General features: G+C 40.6%; 1 protein-coding gene across 4 annotated transcripts in view; it reads left to right on the forward strand.

Moving 5' to 3' along the window:
* Positions 1-14307, forward strand: part of sema6a (sema domain, transmembrane domain (TM), and cytoplasmic domain, (semaphorin) 6A) — a 147821-nt gene extending 133514 nt beyond the window's left edge. For all 4 annotated transcript variants that reach the window (XM_061671981.1, XM_061671983.1, XM_061671984.1 and 1 more), the window contains one exon: positions 10954-14307. In XM_061671981.1, coding sequence (XP_061527965.1) covers positions 10954-12098 — 1145 coding nt within the window. In that variant the 3' untranslated portion in view covers positions 12099-14307. The remainder of the gene's footprint in view (positions 1-10953) is intronic.
* Positions 14308-19348: the final 5041 nt, after the last annotated feature.

Genomic DNA, 19348 nt, shown 5'->3' on the forward strand with positions numbered 1-19348 from the left:
ACCACGGCATTCTAGTACAAACCAGAACCTCCGTATCGCCTCGACAGTACAAGAACTACTACTTCTCTGCGCAATTGCAATTTCAGAAATACAAGCAGAAAGGCATAACAAATTAGTTTCGGAGGAATCCAACTTGATTTGTTTGGAATAATGGGATGTGATTATGATGATATTACAGCATCTTTTACAGAGCTTCAGAAAACGGAATTTGGAATTTGCCCTGCAGTCACCAACGGGAAATTGCAATTCCTTGGAAATTGTGTGTGAATGCTGAAGAGAACGCCAAACTGTAGAATGTGAAAAGGTGAAAGGTGAAAAAATATGAATTATATGATAGAGGTAAATTGGGGAAAATGTATGTATTAATCATGGAGAATTTTCTCAAGGAAAATGTGTAATTCTTCCAAAAGTAGTCTTTTTCTATCTTTATTTATTTTGTATCTTGAAATTTGAATGGTTAAACTCGTTGAGAAACGGTGAATTGATTTTAATTGCCTCCATGCTCATCAAGATGCCAACCATAAAGTATTTAAAATTTGCCTAAAGTCTTATCTGAGGGTCATAAACTGTACATAATCAGACAAGACAGCATATTGCTAATACAACTTAGCCTTTTGATGAACGTTACAGTTATTCATTAAAACATCAGGACTTGACAGTAAATGCAGCCTGCTGACAGCTGCTGGCGAGAGTATGACCTTGCTCACGTTGAGATGTGATGTCTTATTCATTTTGCGCTTCTGCGGAAGCCGACCGAGGGAACATTTCAGCATCGTTGCGGCGGGTGTCAATTTTGAAGGTTAGCAGCGATTAATGACCCCGAATGGTGTCAGACCTTCTTATGATCCAGCATGCTCGCTGCGACTCCAGCTCGCTGCGTTAACGTCCTGCAAAGTGCAAATCACAGATTGATTCTAAAAATGATCTTTAATTGACAAAGTAAGCATCACTACTCAGAATCAGAATCAGAATCATCTTTATTTGCCAAGTATGTCCAAAAAACACACAAGGAATTTGTCTCCGGTAGTTGGAGCCGCTCTTGTACGACAACAATCAATTTACAGAACACTTTGGAGACAGAAAGACATTGACAAAAAAAAAACAGTCACTGAGCAGTAAAGAGTTGCTAGTTATCTGGTAATGCCGGTAAATTATTATTATTTTATTTTTTTGACAATTGTGCAAAAAGATGCAGAGTCCTCTAGCACTACTGGACAGATGGTCGCTCTAATTGTAGTTCAAGTAGATTTCAACAACAGATGAATGCTTGTAGAGAGCATACTGTATCTAAAGGTATATATATAAACGTTCATCAGGTTGACATTAGTGAAGTAATAAAAAAATATATTCATTCTTTTTTAAAGAAGAGCCATATAAGCAGAGACCTCCAGCCCTAATTTTGATCCACCCATTCAAAGATGCCCACCTCCTGCTAATGCTAAACTAGTGATTTGCACTTTCCTACAAAAAGATCAGTGCCAAGATAAAAGTGAAACTTTGTGGCCGTATTTTGTGCAATTGTGATATCAAATTTTACTGTATTCATTTTTTGTATATGCAGTTGTCATGTTAATCCTCAGTTTCTTAATCATGTGATATGAAAGGGACTTTGGACTTGTAAGCATGTGTAGTTATTTTAAAAATATATGATATACAAATAGCGGGGGGATAGGGACCGTGAATAGCGGAACTCTGCGAATATATTTTTACATTTTTGGAGGGATTGAAAAAAAGGCATGAATAAGCGGGAAAATCCTGTACCAGGACTGTACTGTTTGTTGAACACTGTGAGAACAATAAACCACATAAACAAAATTAGCACACTCATACAGGAGCTGCTGTCAGCCACAGCTCACAACCAGACACTCACATGCAGACTCACCGAGGTCGCACGCCACCCCAAGAGGTCCCGCCTCTTAAATGCACATGTATGTACTCAGACGCCACAATATGGACAGTTTTTTCTATCCATTTTAAGCTTTCAATCTGTGTGTGTGTGTGTTCAAATACATCTACAAAGTGTTTAATAATGTGTTTGAAGCGTGTGGGAGGGGTAACCAATAAATAAATAGGGTCTATTGGTCATATGGTTTCTCTATATTGCAGATTTGTATTCATTGCAAGTGGGTTTCGAACATATCCTCCACATGAAACGGGGCTTCACTGTACATATGTTTTCAAAGGCTTATTTCTAAACAATTAAGTTTTCTTTATTGTTCAATAAAAGGGGGTTGTGACTTCACAACAAAAGGAAAATGTCTTAGGGCGACAAAGTTTGAGAAGCACTGCTGTAGGTATTCCAGCTCTTTCTTTTCCTGTTAGCATTACACTGGAATCTTTGCCAGTACATTTGAAGTGATTAGTGTGTTTGCGTGTGTGTGCGTGTGGGTGTGGGCGCGCGCGCGTGTGTGTGTGTGTGTGTGTGGCGCAGCAGGTGAATAGTTGGCGGCTTCTTGTGACTCATAGCAGAAACAGAGGACTTGATGTTTTCCCGATGTTACGCACTTCCGCCACTGACGCAAACAGCAATTTCCTCCTCTGATTAGCTCATTGTTCTCTTCACGCTAGCTAATTCTCACAGTTCACATTACCATTTTGTATGTTATGCTTACGCCTTCTGTCTCAGACAAAGGCTTTTAGTACTGTAATTCACGAGTTAAGACAGCTGATATGTATCACAGTCATGAGAACACATCACCAGCAGGGACAAAAGTTCATACGTGGCATACACGTAGCAGACATACAAGGGAAAACAATCAATGTATTCTTAACATTTATATTAAGAGGTTGTTTGCAACTGGGCAAATGGTTATGTGCAGCACATCCTAACATCAACAAACAAAATACTAATAGAAACTGTGGTACTTAATGAGTGCAGATTGTCAGCGTGATCACTGAATACAACACGACAGGTACGGATGCGCATAGGTTAGTGCACTGATGTTAATAGCAGAGCTGCACAATCAAAAGATCAGGCCTTTAATTATAATTGCCTCATTAGTGGGCCATCTTTATTTTGTCTTTCATTCTTAATATCAACCCTACTGCGAGGGCCTCTTCATTCACGAACAGTTCGTCCATTCATGTTTATTGTAATCACTTATAAAAGACTTTATTCTAAAAAAATATTGAATATGCTTATGCAAAGTGTGCTACACAACTATGTTTAATAAGACTGATTGAAAACAGAAAATTAAACCGAGTACGGTATATACAGTAAAAGACTAAAGTCATAACTTTACTTTTGTGAGGGGAGCCCTCAAGCAAAAACAAAAGAATTATTTGATACTGTTACTTTAAATAGGAACGTCTGTCAGTCTTTCAATTCTAATGGTCCTTTTTTTATAATCGGATCTTTCTTTAGGGCGTCACGGTCCACTGTTGTGTCGACACTTTGAGGGTTGATAAGGATCTGTATTCATTTGTGTTCCCCCGACAATGTCTGAGAGTTTCTAGTGTTAAGAGGTTTGTGGCGTCCCCATCAACTCTGTGATGTTTCTCCGCCTTTGAGCATTTTCCCATCGTCGACACAAAGACAAGCTCTGTGGCTTAAGTCAGCCGGAGCAGTGCCTGACGGGATAAAAGTAGCAGCGTGAATGTGTGTGTTTGACACCGACTATCGCGCTTTTACAAGTAGCCAGGGCTGGTTTGACTGTGAGGAATATATATCAGAGGCTCTCGAGATATGTGTGGAATGTGGGGATGCTGAATCTGGAGGGCACGTGAAATCTAAATGGACTAAACAGGCTGGATGAAGAAGGCCTGTTGCTGCAGTTGTTGCTGTTGCGGTGTAAACCTGTTAATAAATAAAAACTGAAGCAGTCTGTGGATTTCAGAGAGATATTTTTCAGGTTAAGGTTACGGGCCAAATGTGAGAATTTTCCCACCATTTCTATCTAACAGGAAAGGTCCAGTTACTACTACTTATTATTACTGTTGTTGTCTCTGAAATATTTTCCTGACCAATTATCCTGTGGTGTGTTTAAAAGTAATTTTACCTCCCTGATCTATTTGGAAAACGGTTATACCGACAACCGGGCTGAACTTGAGTATTTTTGCCTCATTCCGATCAAAGCCAGCAAAGGCCCGATTATTAGATGTCTTGTCCGCGATCATAAATTTGATACCTGTTCAATATTCGTAAATTAGTGTATGGATCATCTAATATTGGGTGGGATACACACATACCAGTAATCGGGCTGAATTTGAGAATGTTTCTTCCCTTCCAGTCAAAATCAGCAAAGGCTCGATTGACAGAAGTCTCCAAAATATTATCCTGAGTGATTATCCTGTGGTCAAGACCGCTCTCGGCCGAGCCTCTGACTCGGTGATTGTCAAGTGAAATGAAACGGTAGCCAATTATGAAGCGACTTAAAGCTACAGTAGCTGTGATGTATTTCTGGTTTGCAGCATGCAGATAATTTAACTTTGGCTTTTAATTTAAAAAATATTAGTATTTCATTTGAAAGTAACGCTTCAACTCAGCATCTTTCTTTATCAAAGTTCAAAAATGTTTTTGTTGATGCAGAAATAATGTTTTGTTTTCTCCGTAGCAGATCATTGATGTCATAAATTCAACACACTATAGTTATATATATATATATATATATATATATATATATATAGCATACAAGTAAAAGAGAATGATAATGTAGCTTGCAAAAGGGTTTTGTGGATCTGGTCTTTTCTGTGAGACAAAATGGTTTAAATATTTAAGGTTGCTGACTAGTGAGGATAAGCAGTACAGAAAATGGATGGATGGATGAATGGATGGATGGACCCCTGGTATATTGTGTCATTCACCACAATAAAAATGACAAGGAGAAGAGTTTGCACCTGCAATCCCGTTACCAGATTAGCTAACAGTTCGCCTAGCTACTTCTCTTTCATCTTTGTATTTTCTGGCAGTCTGAATGCCCGGTGGCACCATGATGTGTCTCACTCACCTGCCAGTCTTAGTACTACATCAGACTTCTGGTTTGGGGGAGGAAACTCATAATTGTCTGTGGAGAGGTTGTTCATCTCAAGAACATAACACACTATAAGAGCAGTAAGAACGCACTCAGTGTTTTTTTTCCCCTCGTTTTTTCCTCAGATTATAATAATCATGTAAGATGTTCAAAATCTAAATGTGTGTGTGTGTCTGTGTGTACCCCGCTTCAGTTTTGAAAAGTTTGTCAAGATTCCAAAGAAGCGGCATTTAAATCAGCTCCCGTGTCCTCTGTGATTTCTCTTTGATGACGGGAAACAATTTGTCAAATGCAAGCCGGAGGTCTTCAAAGTTTTTCCATCTCAGGAAGTGTCATGTGATCCATGGAAGTGCACAAAGAGAATGAAAGGATTTTGTTTTTAGACAAAAAAAAAAAGAAAGACTCAGACAGGAAGAGACATGCAGTGTAGGTTAAACAGGGCATTAACCTCCCCCAAACCACAACAAAGCGCCACAGTTGGCCTTCTTCAATTAAACGTTCAACCAGATTTAGTCATTGCCCTCTGACCTCCAAATGCCTGGAGTGAACGTTGGCTTCCATGTCAAGAAAAACGGGAACACAGAGAAATGAATCCATTCACATTTAGCAAACATTTTGAGCATAGGAAATGATTTGCCTATTACCTTTATTTGTCTAGGAAACATGGTATTTTAGCTAATAAATAACTGATATAAACTGTGTGGGAAAAGCCGGGCATGCGCTCCCTTTATGATAAACAATCTAATATAATAACAATGAGAAGGATATAATAAAATCTTTAAAAACTAAGATATACATTTTACTGGTAAAACATTCTAAATAAATAGAAAGAATACAATAAAAAACTAAATATTAAAAATGGCATGTAATGGTACAGTGCTAAAATGCCCCTGTCCCCGCTTTTTGGGAATGTGTTGCTGGAATCGAATTCAAAATGAGTTAATATTTGAAAGAAAAAGAAAAATAGCAGCGTGAATGTGTGTGTTTGACACCCACTATGTTTAGTCTTTAATGCTCTTCTTTTAATGAAGACATGACTACTACTACTATGTTGACAAAGACAAACATGACAAAGCATTGTCATGTTCTGATAAAACTGCTGCTCTGGCAGCATTCATGCTATGTAGCTAACAAATAGCATCTAAACAAAGCCCCCATTAGATGCCACTTTCCTCACAGGGTGCTGAAACTAAGCACAGTTTGAAGTTTGGGATAGGACTTCTCTGTATCCTCTGCAGAAGATGTTCCCAAAGTTCACAAGTAGGAGGAACTAGAAAACGATCCAAGATCCAGAGAAAGTACTTCTGTCATCTTCACATGTCAGCGCCTGAGATGGGAAGCAGATGTTAGCGTAGAGTCGTCGGGGACAACGGTCGGCTTTGTTCTCCACCTTAGATAACACCCCTCGCACTGTCTCCTCAGCCGGGCAGGTCCACGCTTTTGTCTGGCAAACCCCTTGAAAATGTTTAGTTAAGCTCCCGGTGAAGCATGACTGAGTCGCCCGTCACCGTCACCCCCATTAAAAACAGAAGTGAAGTATGTGTTCACCGTCACATCCTTGTAGATTTTCCATTGTAACGCCGGCCAGCACTTTATTTCACTTAGGAAACCAGGCCCGGGGTCCTGTTTCTGGACTGAGAGCAGCGAAAGAGGATTGTGGATGTTCCTTAAGGAGAGTCTGGATTTCAGTTCTAAAATTATTAATGATTATCCTGCTGTCTGGAAGTCTATGTGGTGTCTTGCTCAGGAGACACCCAAGAGGTTCTCCAAGCGTGTTTGCTGATGAATCCCAGGTACGGCACCATAGGTGGGGCCCTGCTGACTTATATTTTGAAAACTTGTTTAACAATGAAATGAAGCAAACCACAAAAACGGCTATTTGTTAATATTATAATGATATTCAGTGAGAATGGGGTTTCATGCTTTTTACACATTTGAAGCCTTTATTGAGCAAAGTGCCATATTTTGTCACGTCAGTGTTCCAAATAGAACCAACTCTGATGGGAAAATACAAATTGAAAATGTGGGTGGCACTATCTTACAAATAATCATCATCATCATCAAGGATTCACTAATACCAATGCCAAAACTGTACATCTGCAGTCTTACTAGGACTCGAAATTTTTTTTTTCGATACTACACATTGACTGCAATTTGTGTGCTGCAAAATGAACTATGAAATCCGGTCGGGCAGCGTCGGAGGCCGCCACCACGTGAGTTGCGGCTACGGGCCAGCCGGTGAGCAGCGAGTTTCTCGACCCCCCTCGCCGCGCTCCCGCCGCAACGCAGAAACCCGGGGCGATGCAGTACATCGGGTAAAAAGAAGTAAGCAATGGCGTGATAAAATATCACTTCAGTTGTCATGTCACAGTTTTTTAACTTTTTTTAAGAAGCAGTCTTGTATTTCTTTTTACTGACTTTATTTTGGAGCGAACTTCTTCTATTGGGTGGACCAGCTAGGACCCCGCTCTAGCATCGGTGCAGTTTGCTTAGCAACATACTCAAATCATCATTGAGCCATGATATGAGGTTATAATGTGTCGCAGAATCAGTCTCTCTTTCTATTTCGGGCCGTGTTTTAACATGTCAACTTGCAAGGAACTTTTTTTTCTTCTGAAAGCCATTTTACTGTGCAAAAAAGGGAGCACTCATATAAAAGAGTCACGCTATACTCACACACCGGAGCATTCAGTGTGTGAGTGTTTCTGCGTGTGTAATACTGTTTAGGAATTTCACTTTTGAATTCAACTGCTGAAATAGATGAACTTTTTTTTTCTTTTCTTTTTTAACCATATTCTACACCTTTAAATTAAGAGTTCAAACGCAACAGTAGACATCGCCATTTTTTGTGAATTAATTAAAATTATTTTGTTATATTTCTGGTTTTAAGGTTAAAGTGAAAACATGGTATTGAGGGTATTCTAAATTCATACAAATTAATCAATCAAGAGGCTAGTGTGAAAAGAAAAATCCAACTTTTATTGAAAAAACTCTTTCAAAGAGGTTTGTGATGTAATTTCATTGCAAAACCAGAAAGCTCCAAGAAAACAATGTGAAAATTCTTTGTAAAATCTGCAGCCCTGACCACCAACACTAATCACACTAATGGGTTTCAATGACATCATCCATAGGCAATAGAGTTAAAAGTTGTCATATCTTACGCTCACTTTCAAGCATAATCGAAACAATATTAGCAGCAAGTTAACAAGAAATCGTGGGCGCAGACATGCTTGAGGACGCAAGCCTGGGCTCATGATTGGCTTGAAACGGAATGACAAGGCTCGCTCGTAAAATGCGTATGGCACTTGTCGTTTTCTGAAAGAAAATTTGTTTTTTTTATTTTGGACGTTTTACATGAGTTGTTTGGTTTGGCAGGGTTAAGAAATGCAACATCGAACGATGCCATGATAGGCAGTCTGCCAGTAGGCGCGGCTCCATTAAATTAGCTCATGGTCGCAATGGAAACAATACACCTTGCTTGTGTGTGTTTTCAGATTAGATGGCTATTTTTGAAGGCCAGAAGCTTGTGTAAAACTCAGAAGTCGCTAGAAAAATCAATACTCAAGTACAGATACCTTGAAATCTACTGAAGTACAGTAATAAAGTATTTGTATTTTATTACTTCCCACCACTGTGTATCTTTGCGTGTCTGCGCACTGTTCACAAAGCCTGTTGGACTACTTCATATCTGCTTTCCACTGGCCCCTCGTGTGTGATGACACAGTTCGTTGGCTTTGGCATCCAATCATCTTTTTTCTTAATGAATAGTCTCAGATTGATCAGATTGGTTCGCAGCTTTATGAAATGTCAGCCATTAGCATCCAAGAAGAAAAAAAAAGGCTTCTGGTACATTTCAGCCTTCTTTATTCCCATTCATATCAGTTTTCATTTTGGCAGATGTTATTTTTCTTTTATCAGGGATTCCAAATGTGAATCAGCTTCAACAAAACACCCTGAGATTAGATTTGAGAGGGAATAATGAATGTTGCTGCTGAAAGCAATTTGAGAAGGTGTTTACTCATGGTAGGATAAACCATTTTTCATTTGCCTGTTTGATATGAAACCGCTAATCTTTTTATTTTTCTAATTCACTATCATTTTTCTTCCTTTGGGGGGGGCGGGGGGTAGTACAATTATACCCTTTTTTGTTTTTTATAGGAAGGCTGTCATTGCCATTTCTTTCCATTTATTTGACTGCCGATGATGGGGGAAATGAATACTTAATGAATAAATCGTTGTTATATTTTCAGTTTGCTCAGTTTGGTGGAACTAAATATTGTAGTGTCAAGGGAAATTGATGCTAGATTTCTCAGCATTCCTAGCAACAGTTTGTAAATAGCTGTTAAGAATGATGTCTTTGTTGTTAATGTTACTTGTTTATTATTCCCATGTGGTAGTAGTCATTGTATGCGTTTTATCTACCCGTTACCTGCTGTGGTGTTGTTTTGTTGTACCGTGAGCTAGGATAGTGTAAAAAAATGCTGCTGTGCTAACTTTGCTAGCCTATGCACCTTTGCCAATATGGGTAGATTCATTGAATTTATTGTCCATATGTCTCAGGCCGAACCCGATTGAAATATCGCGCAGTGTGTGAGGTTCGGCAACTAGTTCTCATGACCGGCCGACCTCCAGCCACTAATTTGGCTGCAATTTGAATAGTTGAAAAACACCGTCGCAAATTTGTATTTGTAACAGCCAATAAAAGTACTTTCCCCAAAAAACTTCCAGGTACTAAGCATGAGTCCAAGCAATATGTGTGTGTATACAGAATACAGCATTGTATTTTACAACAATACTAGATGTGCGGTGCTCAATCGCTTGGTGTGGTGGTCACCAACTGTAATTTCTTTTCGTGATGGTCCATTTCAGTTGCGTTTGGCGACATTGCTTGGTATGCGGCAGGCCATAGGGATGTGAGAACTACTCTGCTTCCATGCTAGTGTTGTATTAATTAGAATAAAGATGCCTGGAGGAATTGTATGTGCCGTAATATGAGTCTGAGGTCTGAGTGGTTGTGGCTCAACTTCCCATAACTGATGTCATGGTGTTAATCTTCGTTAGACAGCAAACTAATTGTGACTGAATCGACAAGTAAATTCATCAATCAACAAGTATTTCACGCATTTCTATCCAAATTGCTTCAAGAAATAATGAATCATAAATCAACACCAAAAACAATCAATGAATTAAATAAAGTGTATTATGCCCATCCCTACACCATTCCTTAATCTGAAGGATAATTTACAAATCATTTCCATTAAGAGAAGTCTTCAGTCCTCCTCTTTTAATAAAAACATTCCGTCCCATTCTGATAAAACTGTTGCTATGCCAACATCCACACTAATCTCTCGAGGAGAGACCATGGATAAGATTGCAGTAACTTGTCTTTTTTCACATATAGACCACACCTTTCTGCTGCAGCATGGGTTTCACCTTACAGGTACAGGTCTGGCTTACACAGGTGATCCCGGAAAATTGCCGTATCCAGCATTTATCGACCTTTGGTTTTTACACAGAAGCATAGAAAATGCTGGATAATCTTACAACCGTGTGTACTTCCCCAGCACGAGTGTCTAGTGTCACGCTTAAATTATGTATTGGACAACAACAATTGCTTTCAACACAACAGGGTGTGAGAAGTGAGTGTCAGGTGTTGAACTTCACATCCCGTACACTACAGAATATCCTTCCACACAGATGGAGTAACATCTCTGAGATTTGATACTACCTCTGAAGCCAGAAAAGTGTCAATTTCCATTCTGTGTCAGTGGCATTTGTAGAGAGCAGTGACAGTGGTTTACCATGAACCTACTGAAGATAAGTGGTATAGAAAATGTCAAGTCAAATTTGTTTATATACAGTAGCTCTTTTACACAAGTCTCAAAGGGCTGTAGTTAGTCACATAATCGGTTCATGTTTCTTGCGTCCATCAGTTGTATGCGTTCCAGTTGGATCTCAGTGTGGCAAAATGCTCTCTTTGCAGGTGTGATCCGTGAGAGCTACCAGAAGGGTCGCGACCAGCTGGTTCCCGTCACCCTGTTGGCCATCGCCGTTATCCTGGCGTTCGCCATGGGCGCCATCTTTTCCGGCATCATCGTCTATTGCGTGTGCGACCACCGGCGGCGAGACTTGGACTTGCCTGGGCGCAAGGACAAGGACAACCACCACCTTCACTCGCGCCGGGGCTCCATGAACAGCGTGACCAAACTGACGGGTCTTTTTGAGACGCAGGCCAAAGATGGACGACCAGAAGCCATACTCTCGCCTTTGATGCATAACGGGCGACTGACAGCCAACGGGAAGATGCTCATCAAAGCCGACCAGCACCACCTGGACCTCGCCGCACTGCCAACGCCTGAATCCACCCCCATGCAGCCGCGTCGCAAGCCCAGCCGGGGGAGCCGCGAATGGGAGCGCAACCAGAACCTCATCAATGCTTGCACCAAGGACATGGCGCCCTTAGGCTCCCCCGTCATCTCGGACCTGCCCCTGAGGGCTTCCCCGGGTCACATCCCCAGCGTGGTGGTGCTGCCTCTGCCACAGCACCAGCACCAACTCCCTCCTCAACTGCAACAGTCCTACCAGCATGAGTATGTGGAGCAGCCGCACCCCAGCGAACTCGGCATGGGCCTCATGGACGACCAGGGCGCCACGCTGGAGTACAAGACCATCAAGAACCCCCACCACAACCTCACCATGGTGAATCCGGACGGGGTGCTGCCGCCCCGCGTACCCCAACGAGAGGCTTCGCTCACCGTCCCGCCGGCTGTCCCGCAGATGGGCAAACGCCTGGAGGTCCACTCGTCCGTCTACGGCCTCCGGAAAGGCTCGTCGTCATCCGCCTCGGGCTCATCCGGCCTCAAGAAGCACAACACCAACTCGTCCAACTCCTCCCATTTGGCGAGGCACCAGAGCTTCAACCGTGTGGAGACGCCGCCCCCTGCACCCCAGCGGGTGGACTCCATACAAATGACAGCGCAGGGCATATCTCTGTCGCGGCAGGCCAGCATGAGCTCCTACGGTTCGCTGCCCCGCGGCGTCGTCAAACACCTCAAGCCCGATGTCCCTCCCAAACCGTCCGTCGTGTCACTCTCCACAAAGGTGAAGTCCAGCGACGCCTGCACATAGTCTGATGGAGGTCCTTGAGTGAATGAACGCTTCCAAAAGAAAGACACGAAACTACGTGATCAGTTCTTTGTTTAAGTGTACAGTACAGTTGGTAACGCAACACAGTTTTTTTAAGAAAACACTTTCTTTTATACAAATGTGTAAATACCACCCAACCGGGGGAACTGAGACAAAAGAAGACTCCGATGATTTGATCTGTGTAGCATGAGGAAGTGGGGGCTTTCTTGATCTCTACAAGGACAGCGTGGATTCAGGCGGGCAAGGAGGGGGTGGGTGGGTGGGATGTTTTGGGTGTACAGTACCTTAAAGGCCGGCGAACCCGGAGACTGAAAAGACAAGTCAGCTGCCTGTTGGAATACTGTGAAAAGCCTCCAAGTGTTACCGCAATCAAGTCGCCGCCTGGACTGGCCTGGGCTAGGAGAATCCTCCCGATTGACTGAACAACACTTGACTGCTAATACTAAAAGCTTGTTGTATTTATTTTTTATGAAGTGCTTTTGAAGAGAAACAAGAAGACTTTTTAGGCTCAAAAAAGAGAGAGGGCGCAGAGATCTTTTTAATATGAATTAATCAAGTGTGTTTTAAAAACAAAAAACAACAACAACACATATTTAAAGTCATAAAACTGGAGCCAGTAGATTTTTTTTCTTAATGAGTTAAGGTGAGAAGGGGAAGATATTTATTTACAGTATGCCACAATGGACTTCTACTGTCACAGACCATTCTAGTTTCAAACGAGTATTTCCCCTTTTCACTCCTCCAATCAGTACTGTGTTTTTCGTGTGTGTGTGAGTCAGTAACGTCGCTCCCGATTGGCCACGTCGTATAAATGAACGCCACCAGTGAGCGAAAACCTTTTTTAAACCCTTCCCCACATGTAAATTTGTGCCTTACACCCTAAAGTAGTGAAAATGTTTTCTTCAATAGCTGTTAACTTGTTGTGTTTTTATTGTTTTTTCTTACACCATGATGTTTCCCTGATTTGATAAAAACACAATTAAAGAATGTAGGTGTTACTGTTGTAATTCTGCTCCCCTACACATGCACACACGAAGACGCACACATTTGTTGTTAATTGTGCCATGAATGAGCTTTTCTGTTGTGTGTCCACCGAGACGTCGTCATTGTTGAGTGTTTTTTGCATTTTTGTGTTTTATTTTTATTTTTATTTTTTTTTTTACAATTTCCAAGTTTGTTTCTACTTTTGGTGGTCAAAAGATCGCGGCGGCACGACCGATTGACTGAAACTTTTGCTACGCGAGTTTGCCACTAGCGGTTAGCATAGCGTCAGCGACCCGAGCTCAGCTGGAAGTGACACCGAAAGGCGCTTCTTGGCTCCTCGCTTCCCATTAAACAGGCTGGTTCCTGTGAAGACAATTAAAAAACATGAACTAATATAAATAATTGGCCCTTTTTTGTAAGGCAAGTTTGTAGTTGAGCATTAACTGTTTGTTTTTGAGGACACTCCCTCCAACACTTAAATCAACAAAGCACTATTTTTAGTGTTGTATGTGTAGATAGGTGAACGTTTTATTAAACATTTGTTTTATTTCATTTCTCAATGGAGTAAAGCCAACTTTGTCTCAAACCACAACTCGCTTGAGAAAAATAGGACTGAGGATTGGTCATGCTGCATTCAAGGCTGCTGGGAATTTGGATAAAAATGTGGCCCAAGATTCACTATAGAAAATAGATGGATGGGTTAGCTGTTAAATTGCAATCTGTAGCCTAATTAATACAGCTAAATACTTTTGAATCTTTTAGTGCGTCTGTCCCTTGTCAGACGTTTCCCAGTTTTCCTGAATGCAGCATGCTACAGCATTGCAGGTTCCTGTGCCGCCCTGACACAAACCATCAAGTCAAAAAATGTTCATAGTGGTCGCACGGAGACTGTGACTAGAGAATCAGTTCTAATGTGCACATTCTGTGTAAATGGTTGAATCTCGTTTAAGATCCAGTTGCGAATGTGTACGTGTGCAGTGACCAGTGAGGTTCTCTGTTGTGTGTCTGTGTGTGTGTGTGTGTGCGCCTTGTCGTCTCTCACCCATCCCTCTCTCACACACGGCGCGACCTTTGTGAGATTGTAAAATATTGTGACGTTACACGTTTTTTGCCCTGTTCTCTCCACCTCCTTAACATCTGATTCACAGCTTAATGTATGTTGTAAAGGAATAAAAACACTTTAATTTAATGAAAAATGTAATTTCAAACGGAAAAAAAGAAAATAAAATTCTTGTCATGATGTCCTTGACGTTTTTTCTCCATACACTGTTCTTTTCTTTGTGCTCTTGTTAACATTTATTTTGTTGAACATACTTTTTATTGAGGATTTCAAGGTGTAATGTGAGTCTGCATCAAGGAAAATACATTTGCTGCTTTTCTTTTCAGTTTGTAGAAATCCATAAAAAGAAGTGCCACTGAGGAAAGAAAGCATTTCAGGCCATTTAAAGGGAACAATTGGGCAGCCTTTGGCTTCACCAACTAAAGATTAAAATCTTGTCCTGAGAGCATCATTATCAAATTCGGGAGCTGTAAATTTCAATCAAAATGTAATCATTAAATACAAATATGTATTCAATAATAATTATAAAATAATACTAAATGGGTTTTTCTTATAATTTACTCCTCATTTTATTTCACTATATCGTTTGTTTTGTATCGTTTATATTGTTTTATAATCTGTTCTTTTTTATTGTTGATTAGATCACATTATCATATCTTATTTTGCAACCATTACTATTTGTCAAGTCCTCTTTAAAATGTGGCCAATCCTCATTATATATAGATGGATGGATGGAGAGATTATGAGAGATGTAGAGTAACATGTACACAATTTTAACTTTTAGCTGTATGTTAATCCTCAAAATATTATAATGGTACGTTATATCATTATTACTGGGGGGGGATCATTTATTTTACAACAATTATCCTCATAGCCAGTAAGTCAAAGACACAAATGTATTGAGTTAACCTTGTTAGTGGGGTTTGTGTTTCCATGACTAACACTCTCCATCTCCAATCCCTCTGCATAACAGTGTAATTAGTCAGGGCACAGGGCTGCATATTAGCAGGCTAAATGAAGTGTGCAAATTGGAGCGGAATATTTTTAGAAGAGGCTAAACAATTTAATACAAAGCAGAAACCCATTTAAATGTGCAACAGTTATTCTCATGATATGTATAGTATACTTGTTATTAAGTGTAATTACATCGACGTTTGCGCTTCGCGGAAACAAACGTGAGGTGACTAACTTCTCCCTTTTCAAACAGAGGTGTGTTACTGTGTTGTCGCTCTCACAGGAAGTGTGTGGTGTTGTGATGTGTTGTGTTGTGTTATGAGGTACTCTGACACTGTGGGGGTGAGTCACAGCGGTAACACAACACACACAGATCAGATGGCACAGCTAATGAGGGCTGCCCGTCGCTATCCTCGTTGTGTTGCTCGGTGCGGTCTCCACGGCGATGGAAATGAATCTGGAAATCAAGATTTTAATCACAACATGACAAGAACAACTTCACGCAAGGGTGCACGCATATCGAGTTTTAACATCGCAATCTGTTTTTAAAACTTAAGAACCCACACGATGTGGAGTAAAAACCATCATGTGTTGAAACTGCTCTCATAGTGTATCGGACATAAGAATGAGTAAAAACAGATAATTCACCCAAACCAGTTGTCTGTCATAGTACTAAGATTGACCTAGTAGTAGTAGTCGTAGAAGAGGAAACCGAGTACGCTATCGTACCATTTCAGATGACAATTACAGAGTTCATGGTTTGGCCTAATTCAGTGTTGACCACACACATAATTTGCAAACATAAATATTGAACAGGTTAAATATTTTTGGAGCAGAGTGAGGACAAAATTATTTTTAAAGCACACCACGTTATCGGATATTTGCTCAGAATTATCTTTCAGAAAATGTTGATAATCAGGTCTTTGCTGACTTTGATCAGAAGGGAATTTTTTTTTTAAAATTAGGTCTGATTATCAGAATGAGTGTACCCCCTTTAGTCATTTTAGTTAAAAGAAGTGATGGAAACATCATGACATCTTTCAAATATTTGCTTATATATGAATATTTCCCGCAATTCTTTGATAAAATAAATGCTTTTTAAAAATGACTGTCAGAAAAATGATGCTATTATGTGAATTATCAATATCGGGAAAAAAAAACATTTCAAGGATTTAATAATCATAATTACTATGATGATGATGATCATGACAATAATAACAATAATAGTAACATGAAAAGTGTATTTTTGTGAATCTTTACAGCAGCCTGGAAATGCATTTAGACTAGTTTATAGAGCTCTAGAAAGTGTTGTGTCATTGTGTATCTCCTGTATAGACAGACAGACAGACAGGGGATTTGAGTCACATGACTTGACTCAAGTCAGACTCGAGTCACCAATTTTAGGACTTGCGATTTGCTTGGCTAAAACTTATGAAATACTTGATTTGGACTTGAACTAAATAACTTCACACATCATTCTGTTGCCAGTTGAAAATCCAAACTTTCAACATTGTATCACTTTTTTTTTTTTTTTTAAGTGACGACTTCGCTTGACTTAAAATTTAGTGGGGACTTGAATGGACTTGCTTGATTTTGTGCCACAGTAACTTTCGGGGATAGTGATGGGAACTGCTGTTCTTTTGACTCTACTCAACACGAAAGTAAGTTCATAAAAAGGATTTCTTCCAAATATTTGTTCACCGAATAATTCTGCGCTTCGTCATGCACGTCATGATTCGGCCCTGCAGGTTCACGTTCACTCTGTAACATGTTAACTTACCGAGTGACGGTGCGTTAACGGACCATAGTATATAGCCAGAGTCCTTTCAGTTTGTCAAATATTGTTTTTTAAGAGAGAGAGAGAAACGGGTTGCATGTGAGCAAACTGAAGCTGGTCATAAAATTTGATTAGCGGTGGCTTTGGTGTCTCTCGAGTAAATCCACAGAGATAATACAACCAGACATTATGACCCGTCAGTCCAAACCCGATGCTGTGCGGCCAGAAGCGGCTGCACGGGGCAGCCTGCCAGATGACCGACAATCCCTGCGGTCCCCCGGCGCATCCACTCGACCGACGAACCAGAATCCGCGCAGTCGAAGCCTCACTCGCCGCTCGGCCTGGCACTGCGATCTGTGGTAACAACGAGCTTAGCCGCGTGCTAATCCTCGCTTTTCTCGTCCGCATGTCATTATCCCCGAACTGATACAGTCTGGATCCACCAGCGCTCAAATGGCACAAAGCCCATATTCTTTTTTTTTTTTAAATAAGAATATGGCTTATGTGACGAACAAAGGCAGACATAAATGAAAAGTCATGAAAAGAAGGCTAAATAATAGTAACAGATCATTATCTGATATGTCAGGCAAAGGCTGGGTAGTGTCTACTCAAAATGCACATGCACGCACATACACACATTACCGCGGTTCTCGATGAGTCATTAATGGAGGTGAATGGGCCTCTTAATGGCCATTCTGCTTGTTGGCTGGTTTGACAATAATGTGTGCAAGTATACGTGATTGCTCATCCACTTCACAATCATGTGAGGCATTCAAGGGACTCTCGGATCACACACAGGTTTTGAAACAAATTATGGGACCCAGTGAAATTTACAACAAACTGCTGTAAAATCATGACAGAAAACATACATAGAAAATGTCGGAAACAGTGTTAAATTTACAGGAACATTTAGAAAATTACTTTCTACCATTCGCACATACACATTTTACAGTACATATATGTTAAAATAATCATATTTCTCTGTAAACTTTACAGATAACTGCTATAAAACACAAGTATCCAGTGGCCTTCCTGTGAAGCCATGCATTTCCCAGAATGCATTGCGCCATGCAATGTTGAAGTATTGCAGTTATAAGGACATTGAATTCTTGTCGTTCCTGTGTGTTCATGTAACAAATCATTGGTTGAATGCGTGCCTTATTTAACTGTCATATTTATGGCGAATTTATGTTTCACTGTGTTTTTCATCAAAACTGTGACTTTAGGTTGCGTGTGATTTTTAGAAAACTAAGCGTCCATTTTATATTTTAAAAAAGACAGTTAGGTTAGGTTGAAGTTAGGTGTCGCACTTGCAGGTGTGCAATGTGTTACAACTAATGACTTTAAAACCAGTAATATATATTATATTTTGGAAGTTACTTGGCCCATTAATACCGTCTTATACACGCTGTGATCACAAAATCTGCGATTCAAGCACCCACCTGCTTGTCAAAGAAGACTTCTACCTCTCCTCTCTCTTTGCTTCAGACGTGTGCAACAAGAGGAATTGAAACCACACCTCCTGTAAGCAAAGTGCCAATGTGAAGGAAGCTATGGTGTATTTTGAGTAGAGAAGATTTTGTTTGGTTGTTTGGTTTTCAGTACAGTGGTTTAGTACAGCTGACTCCTGAGCAATCTGATGATGATACGAGTCTTGTCTTGCCACAGTAGCAGATTTGCGTCGTTCAACTGCACCGTGTTCAGCACAACATTGTCAGCAAAACACCAAGACTGTTGGGGGGAAAAAAAGGAAGGAAAAAAATCCTCCCAGCTGTGAAAAAGCGCCAAGAGAAGTATACCTCAGAGACTTGTGATGGCACAGTGGGGAAGAAGATGAAAGAACACAGCCAAGCCTTGCTGTGTGGTTACAAACCACACAGAGACACACACGCACACACACACACACACACACACACACACACACACACCAAGACACAGGGTTAAGTATGCATGGGTGTTAAGAATAGCAAGGCCCTGGCAAGGAGATCAAGACAAGGCCCATGGGTGATGTTTGAGGGCAGCTCAGACACATGAGATGGCGGCCTGCTCTTCATCACGCGCTCCCGTGCATTTAGTGCATGTACGGAGGATGTCTAAGGGCGTATAATACCTGCAGGGTGCGCCCCCACCAGCTGGGCGATTACTTTTAAGCTCACATGCAATCATTTCCTACATCCTCCAAAATAGCCACATAAGCATAAGCCTGGAATCAGAATCAGAATCATCTTTATTTGCCAAGTATGGGAATTTTTCTCCGGCTCTAGTACGACTAGATAACACTTTTGAGATATGAAGACATTGAGGAAAAACAGTCACTGAGCAATAAAGCGTTGCTAGTTATCTGGTAATGCCGGTACAATTATTATTTTTTTGACAATTGTGCAAAAAGATGCTTTAGCACTTAAGAGCAGTTTGAATGACTAATATAGCAATAGTCCAGTGCAATGACCATTGTGC

This window comes from Phycodurus eques, chromosome 3, assembly GCF_024500275.1.
Source record: "Phycodurus eques isolate BA_2022a chromosome 3, UOR_Pequ_1.1, whole genome shotgun sequence".
NCBI lineage: Eukaryota > Metazoa > Chordata > Actinopteri > Syngnathiformes > Syngnathidae > Phycodurus > Phycodurus eques.